Consider the following 23,170-nt stretch of genomic DNA (forward strand, 5'->3'; position numbering starts at 1 on the left):
TTTTGTTATAGTCACAAGGTTGTGTAACTATCACCAGTACAAAACATTTTATCATTATCTTTTATTACTGAAGTATGGTTGACTTACAACGTGGTATTAGTTTCAGGTGTGAAGCACAGTGATTCAGTTATATACATGATTACACACGGTTGATGGCTATTTGGGTTGTTTCCACTTTGTGGTGGTTATGAATAATGCTGTGTTTGCGTACAAGTTTTTGTGTGGACATACATGTACTCATTTCTCTTGGGCTATTGTCTAGGAATTGCTGGATCATATGGAAACTTTGTTTGATCTTTAGAGGAACTGCCAGACTGTTTTCCACAGTGGCTGTAGATCTGGGCTGGGAAAGGAATGGATGGGATAGAAGCGGAGAGTAACAGGGTGGTGAGGGGGGAGACTGAGGCCGAGAGAGGGAAAGTGCCTTACACACAGCCACACCGAGGCAGAGCAAGAAAAGGGGGGCTAATCATCTTGACGGCCTCAACTCCACCCCAGCAGCAAATCCCTTCCCACCAGTCCCTCCCAAAGGTTCCTGAAGTAACATCAGGACCAAGTGCGTGTCTGAAGGGTGACTTAGCAGCTCTCTGCCATCTGGCCTTGCCTCATCGCATCAGGTCTTTTTTGTGTATTTCTTTATTCGGCTGCATTGGGACCTACTTGCAGCACATGGGATCTTTAGTGGAGGCGTGTACTGTGGCATGGGATCTAGTTCCCTGACCAGGGATTGAAACTGGGCCCCCCTGCATTGGGAGCAGAGAGTCTTAGCCACTGGACCGCCAGGGAATTCCCAGGGGTGCTTTTCACTGCGGTTACAAACCTGGTGTCTCCATGAGAAGACAGAATGCCTGAGAACAGAAAAAAGCAGACTTGAGAAAGCAACCAAGTCTGGATGGTATCATTTGAGGCCCCGGCTCCAGCTACACTGAAGTAACTGACCTCTGGGCATTTTAGTTTTTGAACCAATTTACATTCATTAAGAAAAAAAAGAAAACTGCTTAACCCAGATTGAGTTCTGTCAGTTGCCACTGCAAGATTCCTCACACAGTAACCCCCATGTCTCCCACATATAGCCATGCCCATCAGGCGCCTCAGACCCCACAGGGGAACCGCACTGGCTTCTGCCTCTGAGCACAGGTTACCTGCTGTCCTCCAATCCAAGTCACCATCATTTTTCCGAGCTGTGTTTTGCCACTGACTGTCCATCTTTAGTCTTCCATGCAAGGTGCCTTTCATACCACCATTATCAGTAAGTAGACATTTCAGGTTGCCCTAAATGGTTTTGGGTGCTAAGTCCAGGTTGATGGTAAAGCTCACCTAGAAGGCTGATCCAAATCAAACTCCAAGAAGCAGACATAATAAGCAGTGCTCCCTGAACTTGTGTGCTGGTTCTGAAAAGACCTTGCCAAGACAAACTTGGCTTTTCCCTTTGACTTGCTGGTGCCAAGGACATACACATTTACCACCATGATGGGTGAGAACAGTCTCACACATTTTACCCACCCAACTTACCCCAGAGGTCTGTGCCCATGTCTGTTACTCTGGAGGGCAGGGTCAGAGCATCCATTAGATTCTCAAAGAGGTACTGTGACCCAACGAATGATTAGGAACAATTTCTCATGTGTCTCTCTTATGAGTTCCTGAGGACAAGAATCCCATCTTTTCCATTTTAGACTCTCCAGCACTGGTCCACAATACACATTCATAACTGTTGGCAGAAGGCTGTGAGTGACCCACAGAGGTAGTATTTTTACAGGCAAAGACAAGAAAACAGAATGATTTAATTTGTAGAGTCGAGCTGTTTGTTCTTGATTACAACATTCAACGTGTAGATTACATTCACCTCTTGGTACCGAAAAGGCCCTCTGCCACCTTCCCGGGACAGTTAATCCAGACAGAATTCTTCCTGGGCAACCCTTACCCTGTGTCGCCCAGCAATCGCCCTCTCTCCCTCCTTACAGCCATATGTAAGCTCTCTCTCATCCAGAATAACTTGGACACGGGGTCTTTCGTTCAGTGGAGTAGCCATGGATAGAACAGCTCTCCTGATTTGACAATGGGTTTAATATAGTATGAATGCCAGATGAAGAGCTCACACTATTTAACTGCTGAAGTCTGCGAGGATCCCAAAGGCATTTGAGAATCTGGCAGTGTCTCAGGGTCACCAATTTTTACTTGATAGTATTAAAACAGAGAGAAGGTTTGCTAAGTCTGTCCTGACCCTGGGTATTTACTCTGAAAAAGAGCTTGAGTAAGGTTTTGACACATTTGCTTTTCATATTATTTGCAGGCACAAAATGAACAACACAGTTCCATTTTGTCTATCCATTGGTCCTAAATTTTCAACAATGAAAATGTATTATTTGTGAAAGGGAAGCTTACTAACAAAAAATCAAAGGTGAAATGCCGGGTGGATGGATTCCAAGAAAACAGTTTACTGAGGTTTAAATGTCAGAATGACTGCATGTAATAATTAGGTTTAATTAACAATGCTTTTTCCATAGACTGAATTTTTGCTGTTTTTTAATATTATCACTAGCTTGAGTGTCCCCCCTTTCTCTTACTTTTATTACTAGAGTCACCAGAAGGAACATTTAAAATATTTAAAAAATAGCTGTTTCTGGGCAAGTCACCCAGCATACACTCCTCATGTTTCCTCTGGGTTCACACATGAAGGGGAGCCTGCCTCAGATAAGAACAATCCTTGCTGCACCCCCGCCAGCTCAGGCACCCCCTTTTCATTCCAAGAGGCTCCAGCTCAAATCAAAGTTATAAGGTTAAGCGCGACTCCGAGTTCCAGACACAGCTAGCCCCTGCTTAGTCTTCAAAAAATAGAGGTCTGTAATTCCTTTTTGAACATGCCTTCGAAATGGAGGTCTTTGGCCATGAGCTCCTCTTCGACGTCATCCAGTGCCCATTGGTGATCTGTCAGTTCCAGAGCTTCCCACTCTGTCTGCAAAGGAAGAGAAACATGGGGGCAGGGAGGGAAGGGCTGTTATAGGAGCAGTGCTGATGTGCTCGGGCCTGGAGCGGGATCGAGCTCTGCACACGTGACCCTTACTCAGTCCTATGAGGCAGCTCCTGTGGTGCCCTCACCCTCCCGTGCCCCTAAGTTACAGACAAGAGACTAGGCTAAGAAAGAAACAATCTGTTCAGGTCCCTGGAGCTGGCAACTCACTACATTTCCTAAGTATTCTATTAATGTTGACTACTTTTGCCTTTAATTAGTAGGTCTTTAAAAAAATGCTCTATGAAACTTAATGTGCAACATAAATGTTAGCTCACAGGTATGGGTTTTAAAAAATAATAATTTACACAACCCATCCCTTCAATGTGTGCAACTCAGTGGCTTTTAGTATATTCATAAGGATGTGCAACCATCACTACCATGTAGCTCCAGAACACTTCTGTCATGGCAAACACACTCTGTATCAAACAGCAGACACTCCCATTATCCCTCCCCCAAGCCCTGGCAACTACTACTTCATTTTCTGAATCTTGTCATCTTTTCTGGATGCAGTATGTGGCCTTTTGTCACTGGTTTCTTTCACTTAACATTAAAAAAAACTTTTATTTTGTTGACGTATACTTGATCTACAGTGTTGTCTTGGTTTCTGCCACACTGCAAAGTGACTCAGTTATACATATACATTTAGTTTTCTTTCATCCTTTTCCATTAAGAGTTATTGCAGGGTATTGGTTATAGTTCCCTTCTCTCAGCATGTTTTTAAGGCTCCTCTCTGTTGTGGCATGATTCAGCACTTCATTCTTTTTTATGGCTAATATTCCACTGCATACATGCCATTGTCTAGACACTGCATTATCTGTTCATCAGGTGATGGAGATTTGGATTGTTTCTAGTTTTCACTATTATCAGTAGTATTCTGAACATTCTTGCACTCAGTTTTTGTGTGAAAATATGTTTTCAGTTCTCTTGGGTGTTTGACTGAGAGTAGAATTGCTGGGTCATATGATAAGTGTGTTTAATTTTTTGAGGAAAGGCTAACAACTGCGTTCCAAAGCAGCTGGACAATCACCAGCATGTACGAGGGTTCCAGTGTCTCTACATCCTTGTCAACACTCATTATTGTCCATCTTTTTTATTATAACCATATGAGTGAGTGTGAATTGGTATCTCACTGAAGTTTTGATTTGCAAAACCCCCGATGACTATTGATGTTGGGTATCTTTTCACGTGCTTAGCTTACTGCATATCTGCATCTTCTTTGGAGAAGTGAGTATTCATATCCTTTGCCAACTTTTTACTGGATCATGTTTTTATTGTCGAGTTCTAAGAGTTCTTTATTCTGAATCCTGGACCCTTACCAGATATATGATTTTCAGACGCTTTCTCCAATTCTATGGGTTGGCGTTTCACTTTGTTAACAGTGTCTTTTGAAGCACAGAAGTTTTCATTTTGACAAAGTTCCACTTATCTATTTTTCCTTTTGTTGCTTATACTTTTGACATCATATCCAAGAAATCACTGCCTAATCTAAGGTCACAAACATTCACACCTATGTTTTCTTTTACGAGCTTTCTAGTTTTAGCTCTCATATTTAGGTCTTTGACCCATTTAAAAACTTTTATTCAAAACGTTTTTTATTGTGGTAAATATACATATGACACAAAATCTGCCATTTGTAACCACTGTTAAGTATACAATTTGGTGGCAGTTTTTAGGTTCACAATGTTGTGTAACCATCACCACTAACTTTTTCTAAATTTTTCATCCCCTGAAACAGAAACTCTGTACACAATAAACAGCAAAACTATCCTTTCCCTCACTGAACTTTTTTGGCACCTTTCTCAAAAATCATTTGATCTACATATATGAGTTTATTTCTGAACTCTCAATTCTTTAACAACAAAACAAAACTTTTTTTATTTATTGGCTGCACTGCACAGCATATGGGATCTTAGTTCCCTGGTCAGGAATGAAACCTGCGCCTCCTCCACTGGAAGCACAGAGAGTCTTAACCACTGGACCGTCAGGGAAGGCCCCGCTGAATGAAGTATCAGTTCTGTTCCACTGATCTGCGTGTCTGTCCATACGGCAGTCCCACACAGTCTTGATTACTATAGCTCAGAAGTAGGTTTTCAGATCAGGAAGTCTTGAGCCTTCCAACTCTGTTCTTATTCAACATTGTTTCACCTATTCTGAAGCCCTTTCACTTCTGTATTATCTTCTGGATCAGACTGCCAATTTGCGCAAGAAAAGCTGGTGGCATTTTGAGTCTGTAGATCAACAGATCAAGGAGTACTGCCATCTTGATAACAGTAAGTCAAAATAATATGTACATGGATATATTTGCATTTATTTAGGGCTTCTTTAGTTTCAGCAATATTTCGCAGTTTTCATGGTACAAATCTTGCTGTTTTGTTAAATTTATTCTTATCCTTTTTGATACTATTATAAATGGAATGATTTTCTTAATTTCTATTTTTCAGATTCTTTATTACCAGTGTGTAGAGCTATGACTGATTTCTGAAAACCTTGCTGAATGTATTACATGTAATAGCTTTTTTGTGGATTCCTTTTAGGATATTCTATATAAAAGACCACATTACTTGCAAACAAAGACAGTTTTACTTCTAAAACTTTTTTTTTTTTTAATTTTGGCTGCACTGTGTCTTCACTGCGATCCACGGGCCTCTCTAGTTGCAGCATGTGGGCTTAGCTGCCCTGTGGGATCCTAGTTCCCTAACCAGGGATCGAACCCAAGTCCCCTGCACTGGAAGGCAGATTCTTAACCACTGGACCACCAGGGAAGTCCCTACCTCTTCCTTTCTAATCTAGATGCTTTTTATTTCTTTTTCTCACCTAACTGCCCTGGCTAGAACACCTAGAATAATGTTGAATAGAAGTGGTCATAGTGGACATCTTTTGTCTTGTCCTACCCTTAGGGGCAAAGCTTCCAGTATAAGTATGCTAACTGTGGGTCTTTCATAGGTATCTTTCATCAAGATGAGCAAATTCCTCTCTATTTCTAGTTTTCATCATGAAAAATTAGTGAGATTTCGCTGTGTAAAATTATATTGGATTTTACAAAGTCAAGAATCATTGTGTGAAAGGCTCAAATAATTTAGATTTTTTGGGGGGGCAAACCACATGGCCTGTGGGATCTTAGGTCCTCCACCAGGGATTGAACCTGGGTCCCCGGCAGTTAAAAGAGTGGAGTTCTAACCACTAGACTCCCAAGGTATCTCAATTTAGATTTTACTGAATGAAATTTATATCAGGGTCCAAGAAAATTCAAAATATTCCAAATGTCTACCTGGCATCTCTGATTGGGCTGTTTTTATAACTTCATTTACACTATGGATTAAATGAGTGAGCATTTAAAAACCACCAAAAGTACCAAGAATCTCTAACTTACTTATCAGATGATTCTGTCTCTGGAATAAGAGACATGCAAATGAAAATACATTTTCGCTAAACTTAAAATGATGGAACCATAGATATACCACACTCACTTAAGGGAATTCATCTTTAAAAGTAACTCTGGTAACACCTCTGAGCTTCAGTGAAGCTGGGAAGAGAAGTGAGTGTACCTTAAAAGCTTTGTTGGTGTCTGCGGGCATGGCCATGGCTGCGCCAGTCATCTGCTCCTGCATCATCCGTGACTGGTCAGCAGCTGCAGAGTAAGACACACCCCAGTGAGTGCCAGGGCACAGCAGGCACCCAGGACCCCCAGGGAAGAATGGTTCTCACACAGCACTTACAGATGCTTGGCAGTGGGTTAGAGGACCATGGGACAGTTCACTGACTGGCCTTGTCACACACTTTGTGAAAGTCCCTTTACCTCTTGCAAAAAATGGATGTGATAACAGCAGGAGAAAGATTAACTAAAAGCTCTAAACTTCATTTCAAATTTAGATAACAGGAGCAATAGCTATGAGTCACTGAGCAACACCAACATGCCAGGCACTTCACCAAGTGCTCCATGCATCTACCTTATCTACTCCTCGCAACAACCCCCGAAGTCAGTTATCAAGGTCCCCATTTTACAGGCAGGCAAACAGAGGGCTGCTGTGGTTCAGTAACTTGCCCAGGCTCCCAGCTATTTAAGTAAGAGAGCCAGGACTGGTACTGGTCTCTAGTCAATGGGCGAACTGATCAAGCCAGCCTTCTCTCAGCTTCAGGCTTACATTGCTGGTGCTGGATCCCTCATACGAGGGTATCAGACTCTGCATAACTAAATACTGTCCCCGTGATTAATGAGGAGAATTCAGATCTTCAGTCTGACCTTGGGATGTTTAAGACTCTTTCAGAGTACCTCAGATACTTAGGAATAAGTTTAGGCAACGAAGCACTATATTTCACTCTGTTCAATACAGCACAGCCTGCATAATCACTCTGGCCCTGGTACGAACGTCTCAGCTATTGAAGTAATTGCCTCTTACCATTATCTTGGCCCAAAATCAAAGAGTAGATGCTCCGAAGCCCAAAGACGTTGAGGAAATACCAGGATGCAGAACTCACCCTAGGAAGCAAAAGTGAAACAATGCAGGTAGTTATTTCAGAATAAACTAGTTCATACATTTCTCCCACCCAAAGTTGTTCAGAGTATGTAAAAGGAATCTCCTGGGGTCAGCCAACAGTCATCCAGAGCACAGCCAAAGAAGAAACACACGTTGTGAAGGCCATGTTACAAATATTAATAGTTATAGCTCTCTGCAGGCGAACAGCTGAGCCTTGTGGACAGACTTGGGTCAAACGTCGATCCTTCCACTCACTTCAGAGATGTTGCCATGAGGGTAAAATGAGGTAATATATGGAGGTTAACGGCTCCTTCTTTGGCATTCAGTAGCAGGAACTGAACTCACACCTGGCGGGCTTCATTTTACCAGGGAATACAAGTGTTGTTTAATTATCCTGCTTACATAGTGGGTTTTCAAACCATTTATTATTTGTAATCATGACAACAACACACACTTGTTATTGATGTGTATAATACATGCAAATAATACTGAAGTATGTAAGATACAAATTGAAAGAGAAAGAGGCCACCTGTCCTGAATCCCATTCTCTAAACAAACCACAAGTGTCAGCAGGCTTCATATTGAAGACTGTAGTGATTGGAAAAGCCATTTCAAGTTTTGAACTATATCCTAAAGTTCTCCTTAAGTTAGGTTTCCCACCTTGCCCCAGTGAAGTTAATATGCTTGCATATAATAAAAAACTAAAACGCGTGTCAGAAATGATACAGAGGGAAAGGACCCACACTTTATTCCAATACTTGGGTCACACTTATCTGTACATAATCCTTCAGATTGGTAAGCTAGTTCATATGTGGTTCCAGGCTCCTTTGTCCACACAAGCATGTCAGAAACATACTTGTCCAGGTGCTGAGAAAAGATAAAACAGCTTTTCTCCACCCCATGAAGTTTGTGTTTAGCCCACAGGAGACTGGAAGGTCAAAGCTGAACAGTCGTGCTACTTGTAGTAAGTTTAGGTTTCCTCCTCTGGGGGAAGTGTGCACGGCCAAGACTCTCCCAGCGCCGGGTCTATCATGTCCCTCCCAAACAACCACAGGCTGCTCCAACTGGGGAGTCAGTCATGATCAGCAGTGGTGACCCCCATTGCCCATTCTCCTCCTCCTACTGTCTGGCTATTTTATTTTATTCTAGCCTACTCAATTTTATTTTGGCTCTGCTGGGTCTTTGTTGTGGTGTGCAGGCTTCTTGAGTTATGGTGTGCTGGCCTCGTTGCCCTGCCGCACGTGGGAACCTAGTTCCCTGACAAGGGACTGAACCCGTGACCCCTGCATTGGAAGGTGGACTCTTAACCACTGGACCACTAAGGAAGTCCCTGTCTGGTTTCCTTAGATGCTAGTCTCTGGGAAGCCAGACAAAATAACCTTGGATAGACCACATGAAGAAGCACTACTGTGTTCCCGAGGCTGCAGCACTGTTCTAAGAGCTCTTCATACTTGGGGTTTTATTACTCTGATATAAAAAACAGAACAGTAAATAAGACAGACGTGCTGGATTTGGACAGACTTGGGGTCAAATCTCAATGGCTCCACTTCATAGGGTTGCTACGAGAATAAAGTAATATATGGAATGTAGCTAGCACAGTGACTGGTACCAGTGAAAAGAATTGATGTTGTTTTTGGAAGTAATGTATTTTGAAACAAATAATACCAACATCCACTTCCATAAGCTCCAGGGCATTTCTTGTTAAAAAGTCTGCTTTGGTCAGAGTTCTTGTCTTTAACTTTTTTGGGGTGGACACATCTACTTTTTTGAGCTCCTGAGACCCAAGAAGCTAGGGGAAAGAGCTTGATACATTCTCTCCTTTTGCAAGAAAACTCATGTAAAAGTTACCATAATCTGTGGCATTCTGAGTGGAGTTTCAATGGGAAAAACTCCAAAAACCTATTCCAGTAAAGCAGGCAAATTGGAAATCCTGTTGTTTAAGAGATCCCTGTTTTAGATTTTGGTTGGTGTTTTTACTCAATAGAAGAAAGTCCTTACCAGGAGGCATCTAATGTAAGTAGTTCAATTCCTTGCTGTAGCATAGGCTTAAAACGGAGGGTCAGTGGAAATGGGACCTTGGCTGCAGAAAAGAAAGAAAAAGTTCAGAACCATGCCCAGCTTCCTCTGTAAAACAGTGTAATAAGTGTGATGCACATATTTCCCTGAGGAGATGGGAACTCTGTACCATATAGTGTTTAGAAACTTATTTCCACAAAGAGGCTTATGCCACTTTCTGAAGAATTAACACTCAAAAGTCACTGTATTCTGGTTCTTTGAACACCACCAGATTCTCTAGTGATTAAGAACTAGGGGCTCAAACTGAGCTGTGCCCCAAAATCTGGAAAAGAAATCAGCACTAGTCTGTTAAACCCAAAGTGGAATATATACGCACAAAGAACTACATTACTGAGACACCAAGTTCATTTAAACGAAAGCAGGTCACAAACAAATTGACAAACAACTGACCCCAACACCTCAAAAATGAAGTCAAGACAGAAAAAGGCTTCCCATCCTCCTACTCACTAGGACACAGAACTAGATTTGGATACAAATTAGTAAGCCACTCGCTCGAGTCCCTTAGTAAAAGAACACCCCTGTCATGACTGCATGGACGCTTTGGTAAGAGCCGTGGAACTAGAGCATGATCGGTTTTTTTGTTCAAGAGCTGTTACCAGTTTCCACTTGAGAACACAGGACCTGGGACAGTACTCTGTCAGCAGCACCTGGATTTCTGAGTAGGGTCATGGGAAAGGGTCGAAGATGAAGTAAACCTGAAGTCTTCTGAGTCTGTAACTTACTTGTGACAAAGCCTGAAAACGTCATGTTGATCCATCCACCAATAAGAATCATAGGCAGGACATTGGTGACGTTGCCTTTCATCATGTCTGTGAGCATGGTGGGATCTAAGACAGAAAAACAAGCAACCAAGAGCTGTTACCATAAGGCAAGGATTTATTCCTTGCTTTCTGTAACTCTTTAATTTACTTGATAAAATTAATACAAGTTCACTGTAAAAAATTCACACAACATAGAAACACAGGATGTGGACAGTTCCTCTGCCTACTGTCTAAACACTTTTAACTGCTGTCTATTCTTCTATCTTTATATGTCACTATAAACATACATATATACCTATACATGTATATACACACAATGGTTTCTTTCTGTATATATATACATGAAGGGATACTATGCTTACTATTCTGCTTTCTAATTTAAAAAATTAACATATTGTGATATATTATATTTCCATATTGGTGTCTATGGCTCATTATTTTTAATGTCTGCATAGGCATCCACTGTGGTCACACTCATCACTTCTGGCTAGATCTATTGATTATTGGCAAAAAAAAAAAAAAAGTTGCGAACAACTTCCTTGTACACAAATCTGCAAATTTGTGTGTTTCTGTGAGAGAAACCCTTAGAATTTCTGGGCCAAGGGATTTGACCATTTAAAACTGACTTTCAACAACAGTAAGAGGACTTCACTTTCCATGACCTTGACAGTAGCAGCTTTGGTCAAGCTTTTCAATCTTGTCTAATTTAATGGGTTAAAAAGGACACCGTGTTTTAATTTGCATTCCACTGATTTTGTGATGTCAAGTATCTTTCCATATACTTATTGGTCTTTTGTTTCTTGTAGGTTTGCTAAAAGACTTATTATTGAAATCAATTCCAGTACCTTCTGTCCGGAATTATGATACTGGTTATCTAACCTAAAGTAATAGGTACTGAAATAAATGAATAAGTAAAACCAAATAATATATTACTTTTGTTTTACTTTAAAGATGCTGTGTTTTCACATGACTGGGATCAGAGGAAGCAAGAACTCTGTTAGAGGAAAAACTGTAGAGGGCAAGCAAGCAGTCATGTCTGACAAAGAAATGAATCACCGAGGGAAGCATTTAGGCAGAATCTGGGGGTCATCTGCCAGCAACAGGACTGCTCTGGGTGGGACCTGGGACTGGAATGCCTTCCAGCTGTGTCCCTCAGAGCCCTGGGTCCCGAGGAACAGCAAAGGGGAGACACCTGGGGATAATGGCCCTATTCCCCGACCCCTTAGCCAAGAGGTCTTGCTTTTAATTCCACTTTATACCCTGGAGTTCCCAAGGTATAAAATTTATTTGAAAAAGAGAATCCCCCCTTTGTAGATCCCTGTATCCGATGATCCCTGAATTCCCTCAGATTACTGTCTTTTACTATTTAAATTTCAAATAAAAGGACGTCCTCCCTGCTCATCCCACCATCATGTTAAAAATCTTCCTTAAAGATAAGAGAGGGGAACAAACATACCAGTCATAGGAGAAGGCGGCACAACCTTCCTTTTAGTTTTTTTGAAAAATCCATCCTCTGGGTTGTTGAAGTAATACTTTCGTGTCAGGAAAGACTAGTAGAAAAAAGAACTTTTTAAGTCTTAAAACTGTGACATAGAACACTGTTAAATTATTCCCCTGAGGTTTAGTCAGAAGGCCCTTGGAATATGCTATCACACTCAGAGCTGGCAGCCTACTTGGCAGCCGACCTGACACTTTAGCTGAGCCACATTTGAAAACAATTTCCCAAGAAGAGCAAGGTCATGATGACAGCAAACACCGCTAGGCCACAGCTTAATTACTGACTTGCCTGCCTTCAGGTCTCCCCGAAGAGTCCCCTTGTAAAACATTCAGCTATCTACTGTCCTCACAGTGAATCGTGGAGCTTGTAATAAAAGATAAATGAGTACCTGTTTGGGAATGTATTTTCCATTTTCCCTGAGGACTCTGCTTCGAATTAGGACTTGACTGAAGGGAAAAAAAAAACAAACCAAGACAATGAGATTTTTAAAAGTGAAACTCTAGAAGAAAATGAGAGAATAAAGTAGAAAACCTATTTCAACACAAGAGAGGGCCTATTTGGCAATAGCTCTGTGCGGAAACTTTTCAAAATACAAGTGTCCTTAAAACCAACAGGACATACTTAACCCAATACTCAGCTTTCCACAAGTGACTCTTTCTGAACAAAGATTTCTGAGGAAGGCACATTTGGGACATTACGCTTTTTGTTACTTTATAATGAGCTAAGGAGGAACTTTTCTCTGAGTAAAAACAGTAGCAGTTGGATGCTACTCAAAAGACCTGGGGGCAGAAGGGAGGAAGGGTGAGGATAAAAGAAGGAAGTTTAAAAACAAAGCAAAACCAGAGAAATGATTACAGGGCTTGACAGGGTTGTTACCTGACAGACAACAAATACAAATTCTACTCAGGGTGCAGATGTTGGTAAGCTCTCAGTAGATACTTACTGAATTAACAAATGAAGTTATCTGTGATATTTGAACATAGTTGATCCTTACAGATAACAAAGTGTACCAAGTGGGCGGTGTTAGAACCAACGTCAGACAGAAGAGATGAAAATGCTAATTTTTCTAGGTTTTCAAAAGTTCTTTTCATGAGGGGAGAAAAAAACCTCCTTAATGGAAATCCTTCTTGAAAACTGAAACAAAACAAAATGCTGTAGACACAAGCCTGAAGAGTTGAGAGGTGATATGTTCCACTCCCTGGGCGCTAGACTAAAGGTATTCATAATGTGGCCTGTGTCGCAATGCTGGTCTGTGGTGAGGTGAGAACAGACACTGAGACTAAAGGCTTAGAAACTTTTATAGTAATCTGACATTGTCCAAACATCCAAATATGTGATCAAAAAATTTTTACCAAAGCACCAGTCTGTGACAGACTGAACATTCAAAAACCCAAACTGGTCCTTTACCTCGGACAGTTTTAAGCAGCACTGGGCCTAGAATAATGAGTAAAACTTTAAGCTCTGGAGTTGGACAGATGGGTTCAAATATTGGCTCTGCCACTTGTTCACTATGTGATCCTGGGTGAGTCTCTTAAATTTCCTACGCCTCCATTCATACTGTACACAATAACAGGCTTATTCTCATTGAACAAATACTTCTCGAGCTTCTGGGTGCCATGTTAGGTGACATGAACAACAGTGATCCAAAAGCAAGAATCTTGGACTTCCCTGAGGGTCTGGTGGTTAAGAATCTGCTCTCCTACTGCAGGAGGCATGGGCTGGATCCCTCCTCAGGGATCCTGCCTGCTGTGGCCAAAAAAAAAAGGCAAGTATCCCAAGAAGGTTAAAGTCTAGTAGGGGAGAAAAACAGTAATCAAATAACCACAGGAATAAATGTCAAATCCATCTGTTATATACCAGGAAAGAGAGACAGATAATCTGAGTGTGTTAACAGGGGGATGTGACTGAGTCTAAGAAGTCAAGGTCTTGGAGAAAGCTTTCCTGAGGGGGTATGATTAAGCTGAAATCTTAAGGACAGGTAGAGAAAACCTTGGCGAAGAGCTGGAGCGTGGGCAAAAGCCCTGAGGCAGCAGTAAGCACTGCTATCTCTGAGGACCAGGGGAAACGCCATGTGGCTGGAAGAAAGAGGACTATAGAAACATGGTGAGACAAGGCTTGAGAGCTTGGCGAGAGCTAGACTATGAAAGAGAGGCTCTGCGCTATTTTTAAAAAATTGTGGTGAAAAACATTAACATAAAATTTACCATCTTAACCACATTTAAGCACACAGTTCAGTAGCATTGAGCATATTCACACTGTTGTGAAACAGATCTCCGGAACTTTTTCATCCTGCAAACCTGAAACTCTGTTCTCATTGCACAATAACATCCCCATTCCCCATCTCCCAGCCCCTAGTAACCGCCATTCTACTTTGTGTTCCTGTGAATTTGACTATTTTAGATACTTCATATAAGTGGAATCATACAGATATTGCCTTTCTGTTTCTGGTCTCTTTAGTTTAGCCTCATATTCTTAAGGTTCATCTGTGTTGTAAGCATGTGACATGATTCCTTTCTTTTTAAGGGTTCCACTGTATTGTAATCTTTTATCTTAAAAGCAAAAGGAGGAAGGAAAGGAAACCCCTGTTGGTGGGTCAGTAAATTGGTACAACCTTTATGAAAAACAATATGGAGGTTCTTCAAAAAAATAAAAATAGAATCACACTATATATACATATATATATGTGTGTGTGTATATATATATATATGCAACCCTGTGTTCATTACAGTATTAGTCACAATAGGCAGATATAGAAACAACCCGAGAACTTCCCCAGTGGTCCAGCAGTTAAGAATCTGTCTGCCAGTGCAGGGGACATGGGTTCGATCCCTGGTCCAGGAAGATTCCACATGCCACGGGGAACTAAGCCTGTGCAGCACAGCTGCTGAAACCCATGAGCTCTACAGCCCAAGTGCTGCAACTCCCGAAGCCCGAGTGCTCTAGAGCCGGTGCCCTGCAACAAGAGCAGCCACAGCAAGGAGGAGCCCATGCATCACAACTGAACAGCAGCCCTCACTCTCTGCACACAGCGAGAGTCTGCACACAGCAAAGAACACCCAGCACAACCCCAAATAAACAGTGATTTTAAAAAATCCTGAAAGGATGAAGACAACATGATATATGGGTAGACACACACACCGGAATATTAATTCAGCCACGAAAAAGAAGGAAATCCATTCACCTGCAACGACGTGGACAAACCATGAATACATTATACAAAATAAAATGAGGCAGACCCCAAAGGACAAATACTGTATGATTCCACTTAATGAAGTACCTAGAGATAAAGTAGAATGGTGGGTCTCAGGAGTTGGGAGAGAAGGAAATGAATTATTATTTAATAGGCTCAGAGTTTCTGCTAGGGCTCAGGAAAATATTGTGGAAGCGTACAGTGGTGGCAGTTGCACAAGGTGAATGTGCTTAATGGCACTGAATTGCACGCTTAAATAAAACAGTCAAAGTGGGGCTTCCCTGGTGTCTCAGTGGTAAAGAACCTGCCTGCCAATGCAGGAGACATGGGTTCAGTCTGGTTGGCAAAGATCCCACACGCTGCAGAGCAACTAAACCTGTGTGCCACAACTACTGGCCCACGTAGAGCCTGTCTTCCGCAACAAGAGAGGCTACCACAGTGAGAGGCCTGCGGACCGCAAGTAGAAAGTAGCTGTTCGCTGCAACTAGAGAAAAGCCCGTGCAATAATGAAGACCCAGCACAGCCAAAATAAATAAAATTAAATTTTAAAAAGAGAAAAAAAGAAAGTGGAAAATTTTATATGTATTTAACCACAGTTTTTTAAAGAGCAAAAAGCAAATATTAAAGGATTTTAAGCTCAATTCTTCACATATGTCACTTAAGGTGATTACCACTATACTTAGCGTACTCTGAGCACTAAAATAATAGTATTTCCTATTTTCCCTTTGCATGTTTTATCACTTGGACTAAAACTCCCTGAGAGTAGGGTCTTGTCATATTTTGTACCTCCTAGCATACAGCACAGTGCACAGCACATGGTAAGTCGTCAAAAAAACTTTGTTTACTATAGAGAATTCAGGACTTCCACAGGCTGAACAGAAATTCAGATAGTTCTCTATTCTGCTGAGCAATTTTGCAGAAGTGAAGTTGAGAATCATGTGAGGCATTTAAACCCTGAAAAAAGGCCAACTTAAATTATCCTATATATTTTAAATACTCAGTTTCTCTTAAAGTCTGCAAATTCTACAAGAATTTTTGAATTTTGTATTTTTTTCTATTAGTATCTAAAACTAAGTCCCTGCTCGACGAAGCACAACGCAACTGGTGATAAAGGTAAAGCTTATCTTCTGCAGTTGTAATTTGCAAGTGAAAAACATTTTCCTAAAATAAAACTTGAGTTTTCAAAGTCAGTATTTTTCAAACTGGAGTTTCACATTCTTAAACATCTATTTGTTTTTCCTTTCCGAAAAGTCACTATATTCTACAAGCTTGAGAGTCACTTTTTACATTCATTCTATTCCCAAATATGGTCTAATGTTTTTTCATTTATATATTTCTCAATTTTGGTTTAACACATTTTAGAAAAATTTTAGTAACCTCTGTCTGAGGCAGCAAAACCTTAATTTATGAAACCAAATGTCCCATTTGTGATCATTCAGGCTCAAGGAAACTTATATTGTATCTAGAGGAATGTTTTACAGACATCATCTAAAATTTAGTCTCCACTCCTATTCTATGAGGCATGTCCTGTTATCATCCCCATTTCGCAGATGAACAAGTGAAACACAGGGGTAACTCAGCCAAGGAAACTCAGCTAGTGGGGGCCTGATGTAGCCGGGCAAACTGACTTTCTTGCCCAAGGTCACGAGAGAGTGAGATTGCCGGAGAGGGGAGGGCGCTGACCTGTCGGAGACTTGTTCCTGGGTGAGCTTCTTGTCGCTCTGCAGCAGGATGGACACGTAGTGGCGGATCATGCCCACGAAGAAGGTGATGATAACGATGGGCAGGACCACCCAGAGGCGGATGTTGGAGTCAAGCAACAGCTCCGGCCCCGCCATCTTCACAGAGAGCGGGCTCCCGGCCGAGTGTAACCGGGTTTCTTTTCGTCGGGACACCGGGTCCTAGCTGAGGCCGCCTCTGGGCCTTCTCACCGCCCTCAGCCAGGTGAGCCCCGGGCCCTACGGCGGCGTCGTCCCTTGAGTCCTGCCCCAAGCCGGGCCGCCGGGCCGCCCACTTCCGGCGCGGACGTTTCACGTCACGGCGAGGGCGCGCTACAGTGGCGGCAGCCTGGCGTCGTACCGGGCGGGAAACTCGAAGAGGAGGGCCGGCGACGCCTACTCCGCCGGTGAGTAGGGCAGAGGTCGTCGTCTCTCGAGACTTCGCGACCTTACGGCCTGGTTTCTCGGTCCCACCAGAGCCTGGCCTTTCCCTCTGAGCCTCCGTGCCCTCAACCTCAGCTTCTTTAACTGTCTAGTCGCAGGATAATACCTACAGGTACCTTCCTGCGTCGTTAAAAAGACGAAGTGAGGAGAGACTTGACTCCCATCCTCGCCCCCCGCCCCTCCCCGGAGGGCCTAGTCCAGGCAGCCCTCCGGGTTTCCCCGGGTTTGAGGCTGGTGGACGGGTTAGCATGTGTTAAGGGCATGTTCCCTGAAGTCCAGAGGCCTTAGTTTTTCCTTCTGGGGCGGGGGGGGGGGGTGGGGGGGTGGGGAGTGCGGGGGGTAGGGGGGGTGCGGGGGGTGGGTGGGGTGGGTGTGTGTGTGTGTGCGCTCAGTGGGTCAGTCATGCCCCACTCTGCAACTGAATGGACTGGGGCCCGCTGGGCTCCTCTGTTCATGGAATTTTCCAGACATTTATCGAATATTCTCAGAATTTTTTTTTTAATGCTAGGTACCATGCTGGGCCCTAGGGATACCTGAGATAAACAACACTGGATTCCTGCTCTCAAGGAGCCCCTCAGTCTAGTGTGTCCTAAGGTTTCTTATATATACTCTGGAGCAGGAAAGCTGGAGGAGTACTCTCCTTTGGGGACAGGAGTCCAGTTTTCAAGGAAGAAGACATTTGATTGAGACTTTAAGGAGAAGGAGTAATTTCCAGGCAGATAACAGCATTTCAGTTGGAGCAGGAATCATTTTTGGTTCACAGATGTAACCCCCACACCTAGCCCAGTCCCCAACATTGGAGTTTTGGATTAATGAGTTAAAGGAGTAGTAGATTGGGGCTAAATGGTGAAGAATCTTCAATATCAGAGAAATATGGCTTTTATTCTTCAGCAAGAAAGAAGTGATCTGGCTAAAGAAGCAACTAGGTAAACAAGTAGTGCAAGTAAGCAAGTACTGACCAGAAAGAGGAGTTGAAATTTTCTCAAGATCTGGCTTTAGATAGCATTTTGTAAAGTCTTTGGTTTTGGATAGAGCATTAATTGTTTTCTTTGAACTAATATTTTTAACTTCTCAGAATGTATCTAGCTTCTACAGAGTAACTTATGTTCTCCGATTTGTTCTGCAAAGTAATTTAACTGAAGAAGACTGGTCAGAATGATTTCCAAGAGGAAACTGTCACTGTCAGAGGATAAAGAGAGCCTAACAGAAGATGCCTCTGGTAGGTGTCTAATCATTTGTTGCTTTATTTTTTTGTAGCAAATGTGTGAGGCACTAAAAGGGATATAAAGTTCCTCCTTTCAATTGTTGGAGTCATCAAGGCTTAGTAGATAGGATACACAGAGTCCAGTGTCAGGAGATATGGAATTTCTACCTCTAATTGTATGTATGACTTTGGGCATGCCCATAGTCTGAGAGTTTCAGTCTCCACATAAGAGGAATCTATATTCGTAAGAACTCATCTATCATAGTCCTTCAGGTGCTGGGACACAAAGATAACTACATAGTCTGTGCTTAGTCATCAGTTGTGTCTGACTTTTTGCAACCCCATGGACTGCCACCCACCAGGCTCCTCTGTCCTTGGGGATTCTCCAGGCAAGAATACTGGAATGAGTTGTCATGCCCTCCTTCAGGGTATCTTCCCAACTCAGGGATTGAACCCAGGTCTCCCGCATTGCAGGCGAATTCTTTACCAACTCAGCCACCAGGGAAGCCCCAAACATCCTACTGTTGTTGTGTTAGTCGCTTAGTCTTGTCCGACTCAGCAGGACCCTCATGGACTGTAGCCCCCCAGGCTCCTCTGTCCATGGAGTTCTCCAGGCAAGAATACTGGAGTGGGTAGCCATTCCCTTCTCCAGGGGATCTTCCAGACCGAGGAATTGAACCTGGGTCTCCTGTGTTGCAGGCAGCTTCTTTATCATCTGAGCCACCAGGGAACCCTTTAAAAATCTTATGATCATCTTTCCTCCCTTAAAATTTATGATCTCGGTAAATGCTGTGATGATGATATACAAAGGAATAACATCATATCAAGGCAAACACACCAGAGGCAAAGAAAGAGGATAGACTCTGTCTATGAGAAGACTATGGCTGATAGTCTTCTATTAAGGCAATTCTAACATTGCTTCATTAAGGGAGAAGAGTAGATAATCATACTGAACCTTTTTGTTTATGTTTGCTTATTTTTTTAAATTACTTCTCATGGATTGAAAGTCTTGGAATGAAATCAGTCTGGACTTTGTACTCAAAGATATAACGTAGGAGAATCTGTCACATTCTTCTACCTCTGCATCCTAATCATTGGTTCTCAAGCTTCGGTGTGAGTTAGGATTATTACCTGCAGAATATAAATTATTAAAAATTTAGATTCCCAGGCTCCAGCGTTGAAATTTTGATTCTGTACGTCTGGGATGTGACCTAAGAATATGCTTCCAATAAGCTTCTCAGTGATTCCAATGCAGTGATTTGTAGAGTACGTGAGAGACCCTGGCTGCTTTAGAATTTGGGTGGGAAACATTTCTGTGGTTATTCTTGTTAGAGGTGGCATATTTTGAATTCTTCAAAAGAAAACTCAATAGGTGAAAATAATTGTTTGTTAATTGTTTTGTTTGTCTGCAACCCATTATTGCTGACCCTTGTTAGAGATAAAATTTCACTGCAGCATCAGTTCCAGTATAGTCTATCAGGAACCCATCAACTATCCTAGGGTTATTGTTCTAGGGTTTACATTTTAAGCTTTTCTCTACTCTTTGTCGCATTCTTGAATTTTTTTTTCAATTTTCAGAAGCCAGGAAGCAGCCACTTTCCAAAAAAACAAAGAAATCTCATGTTCACAATGAAGTTGAAGAAAATGACAATGTCTTTGTAAAGTTTCTTAAGGCATCAGGAATTACTCTTAAAACAGGAGAAAGTCAGAACCAACTAGGTAATATTTTAAGAAAATCTTGTCTCTGGGTATAGTGAAAGGGCTCAGAACTGAATAATGGATTTTCTAGAGAGGCAGTGAAGATTAGAAATGGGAGCACCATCTGTCTGGAGACAAGGATGAAACTGAAATTACATTTTAGGTAGTGCATGTTGAGTAAAGTATGTCTAATTCTTTTTTTTTTTTTTTTTTTAAGAAAGAATGTTATATGTGGTATTACTTTGTTTTCTTGTGAAAAAATAAATAGCCAGGGTATTTATTTGGGTCAGAATTAATTTCATGGGAAATTAATTAATTAAATTATGGGAAAATTTCTAAATAAAGCCATATAAGGCCCTAATTTGGGAGTATAGATTATCCCATTCAGTTAAGGGTATGGCATCTTTTTAAAATACTTAGTAGCTATCCTTTACTAATGCTAATTCTGTTCTGCTGTGGGTTTATTAGGTTGGGAAAAGCTTTATTGGCTTCATCAGACAGGAACCTAGGTCTTAGGAAAGGGAGATTATAGTCAGAAGTGTTCAAGACACTGGGGACCAACTAGTGTTCTTTTCTCATAGCTGTGGATCAAATCGTTTTCCAAAAGAAGCTCTTTCAGACTCTGAGGAAACATCCTTCTTATCCCACAGTATGTATTTTCTCCCTAGTACTGTGGGGTTTTTTTTGCCAGCAGTATTCTTCAATTGGGAATTTAAAGTCATTGGCATAAAGTTGAATGTGCTAGAATGATTTTATTTAACCCACAGCAAATGTTAAACTAAAATTTTTGCTCTTGTTTTTTTTTTAATGTTACCAAGATAATAGAAGAGTTCGTTAGCGGCCTGGAGTCTTACATTGAGAACCAGGACAGTTTCAGGAGCTGCCTTTTGTCTTGTGAACGTCTGCAGGATGAGGAAACCAGGTGTGGAGACGAGTCATCGAGTTGCTGAAAGTTTACATGATTTGGATTGGGGGTGTGGGGAAGTTGGAGCCAATGCAGGTTTTTTTGGAATTTGCTTCTGATTTATAGCTCTCTTTTTCTCAGAGTTGTAGCCTAACCTTTAAATTATTAAGTTCAGGATACTAAGAATCCAAAATGTTTTTTAAGTAACTAAGATACTAAGAATCCAAAATGTATCTCACCTCTGTTGGTAACAATTTCAACTCTTTGCCTCTCTGTGACTTAAGAGCTGTCTTCTCATGTGCTGTATTTCTTCTGTAAAGGATAGTTTCTCCTAAAAAATTACATATTTAACCAATTTTATGGACAAAGGATAATAAAAACAGTAACAAAACAAAACAAATTTCTCTTTTTTTTTAACAGCACGGGCACATCTTACTGTAAGAGCCTCATTAAATTGCTTCTGGGGATTGACATATTACAGGTGAGGCTGTGCCACTTTGTGTGAACATCTCATGGATGTGATTTGTGGTGTATCAGTTCAGTTCAGTCGCTCAGTCATGTCCGACTCTTTGCGACCCCATGAATCGCAGCATACCAGGCCTCCCTGTCCATCACCAACTCCCAGAGTTCACTCAGACTCATGTCCATCAAGTCAGTGATGCCATCCAGCCATCTCATCCTCTGTCGTCCCCTTCTCCTCCTGCCCCCAATCCCTTCCAGCATCAGTCTTTTCCAGTGAGTCAACTCTTCGCATGAGGTGTCCAAAGTACTGGAGTTTCAGCTTCAGCATCATTCCTTCCAAAGAAATCCCAGGGCTGATCTCCTTCAGAATGGACTGGTTGGTTCTCCTTGCAGTCCAAGGGGCTCTCAAGAGTCTTCTCCAACACCACGGTTCAAAAGCATCAATTCTTCGGCGCTCAGCCTTCTTCACAGTCCAACTCTCACATCCATACATGACCACTGGAAAAACCATAGCCTTGACTAAACGGACCTTTGTTGGCAAAGTACTGTCTCTGCTTTTGAATACGCTATCTAGGTTGGTCATAACTTTTCTTCCAAGGAGTAAGCGTCTTTTAATTTCATGGCTGCAGTCACCATCTGCAGTGATTCTGGAGCCCCCAAAAATAAAGTCTGACACTGTTTCCATTGTTTCCCCATCTATTTCCCATGAAGTGATGGGACCAGATGCCATGATCTTCGTTTTCTGAATGTTGAGCTTTAGGCCAACTTTTTCACGCTCCACTTTCACCTTCATCAAGAAGCTTTTCAGTTCGGAGCACAGGGTAGAGCAGGGGTAATAGGAGCATTTGAGTTTATAGCAGTTTCCCACAGCCCTGTTGCTGAGATGAATCTGGAGAGCAATATCGATGGTTTGGACTGAGCTGATCAGCCTATTATATCCTGAAGTCTTGTTTGTCCGGTCAGGCTCTGCTTGCTGTTTTGTAAAGCTTCATGCTAGGTGCTCTGTATACCACGTATGTCTCTGCTGTATTCACATCTGCATCATTTCCCATTTAGCTTTGTGTTTGCTTATTAACTAGATTGTGCCATTTTCCTCCTCTCTGTCTCTCTCTTTAGTAGACAGTCTCTCCCACTGTTAATCTTAGCATTTTCTTTTCCTTTTCATTGGAAATCTTGAATATCATTTAGTTTACTTAAGTCTATAAAAGCTCTCTTGTTCCCCTGAAGAGAAATCTTCTTTCTTGCAAACTGTTTGATAATCTGTTAAAATTTGCATGTCATGGGTTAACAGTTGTCATTATAATTAATCATATTATTGATTATCTGATCATTTTAGTATTGCCTTGATAGTCATTTTGCAATTTTTCAGAGGGTGGATTACTGACAGATTTTTGTATTCCAACAGGTTCTGTTCAAAATATAGGCAGCATTCATGTGGACATTCTTAAAAATGAACATTTCAATTATAGCAGGTTTTTGCCTCCAAGAATCTTGATGGAGAGAATTACCACTAATTGTACATTTCTTTTGTACATTTTGAGACCATCTCCTAACTCCCTATGTCTTCTCTTTTAGCCTGCCATTATCAAAGTCTTATTTGAAAAGTTGCCAGAATTTCTTTTTGAAAAGTAAGTGAAGTTATATATCCTAGTGTACTTCTGTTTCTCTGAAAAGATTGCTCTGAAACATCTTTGGTACCTCTGAAGATCATATTTATCATGACTCCAGAT

At 41.7% G+C, this 23,170-nt stretch overlaps 2 protein-coding genes across 2 annotated transcripts in view; one reads left to right on the forward strand and one right to left on the reverse strand.

Annotated features, from left to right (window-relative positions):
* Positions 1-1,761: 1,761 nt before the first annotated feature.
* On the reverse strand, positions 1,762-17,021 carry EMC3 (ER membrane protein complex subunit 3). The gene is made up of 8 exons (XM_052639524.1): positions 16,694-17,021; positions 12,209-12,266; positions 11,779-11,872; positions 10,284-10,388; positions 9,484-9,565; positions 7,408-7,487; positions 6,556-6,638; positions 1,762-2,953 (listed from the first exon to the last, which is right to left on the reverse strand). The coding sequence occupies exons 1-8, from the start codon at positions 16,846-16,848 to the stop codon at positions 2,825-2,827; spliced, it is 786 nt and encodes a 261-aa protein (XP_052495484.1). The 5' UTR covers positions 16,849-17,021; the 3' UTR covers positions 1,762-2,824.
* Positions 17,022-18,327: 1,306 nt separating this feature from the next.
* FANCD2 (FA complementation group D2) overlaps positions 18,328-23,170 on the forward strand; it is a 47,299-nt gene continuing 42,456 nt past the window's right edge. Inside the window, exons 1-6 of the mRNA XM_052640150.1 lie at positions 18,328-18,391; positions 19,955-20,095; positions 20,656-20,723; positions 20,893-20,996; positions 21,399-21,459; positions 23,016-23,068. Of these exons, the coding sequence (XP_052496110.1) occupies positions 18,328-18,391; positions 19,955-20,095; positions 20,656-20,723; positions 20,893-20,996; positions 21,399-21,459; positions 23,016-23,068 (491 nt within the window). The remainder of the gene's footprint in view (positions 18,392-19,954; positions 20,096-20,655; positions 20,724-20,892; positions 20,997-21,398; positions 21,460-23,015; positions 23,069-23,170) is intronic.

The sequence above is a fragment of the Budorcas taxicolor genome, chromosome 1 (assembly GCF_023091745.1).
Source record: "Budorcas taxicolor isolate Tak-1 chromosome 1, Takin1.1, whole genome shotgun sequence".
Classification (NCBI taxonomy): Eukaryota; Metazoa; Chordata; class Mammalia; order Artiodactyla; family Bovidae; genus Budorcas; species Budorcas taxicolor.

Bases quoted from the DNA above. Each gene is read 5' to 3' on its own strand.
- EMC3 (XM_052639524.1), bottom strand. From the start codon at position 16,848: ATGGCGGGGCCGGAGCTGTTGCTTGACTCCAACATCCGCCTCTGGGTG. The intron at 7,488-9,483 runs GTAAGGACTTTC...TTTGCTTCCTAG, and splicing joins CTTACATTAGATGCCTCCTG to GGTGAGTTCTGCATCCTGGT. The intron at 2,954-6,555 runs GTACACTCACTT...CTTCCTTTGCAG, and splicing joins ACACCAACAAAGCTTTTAAG to ACAGAGTGGGAAGCTCTGGA.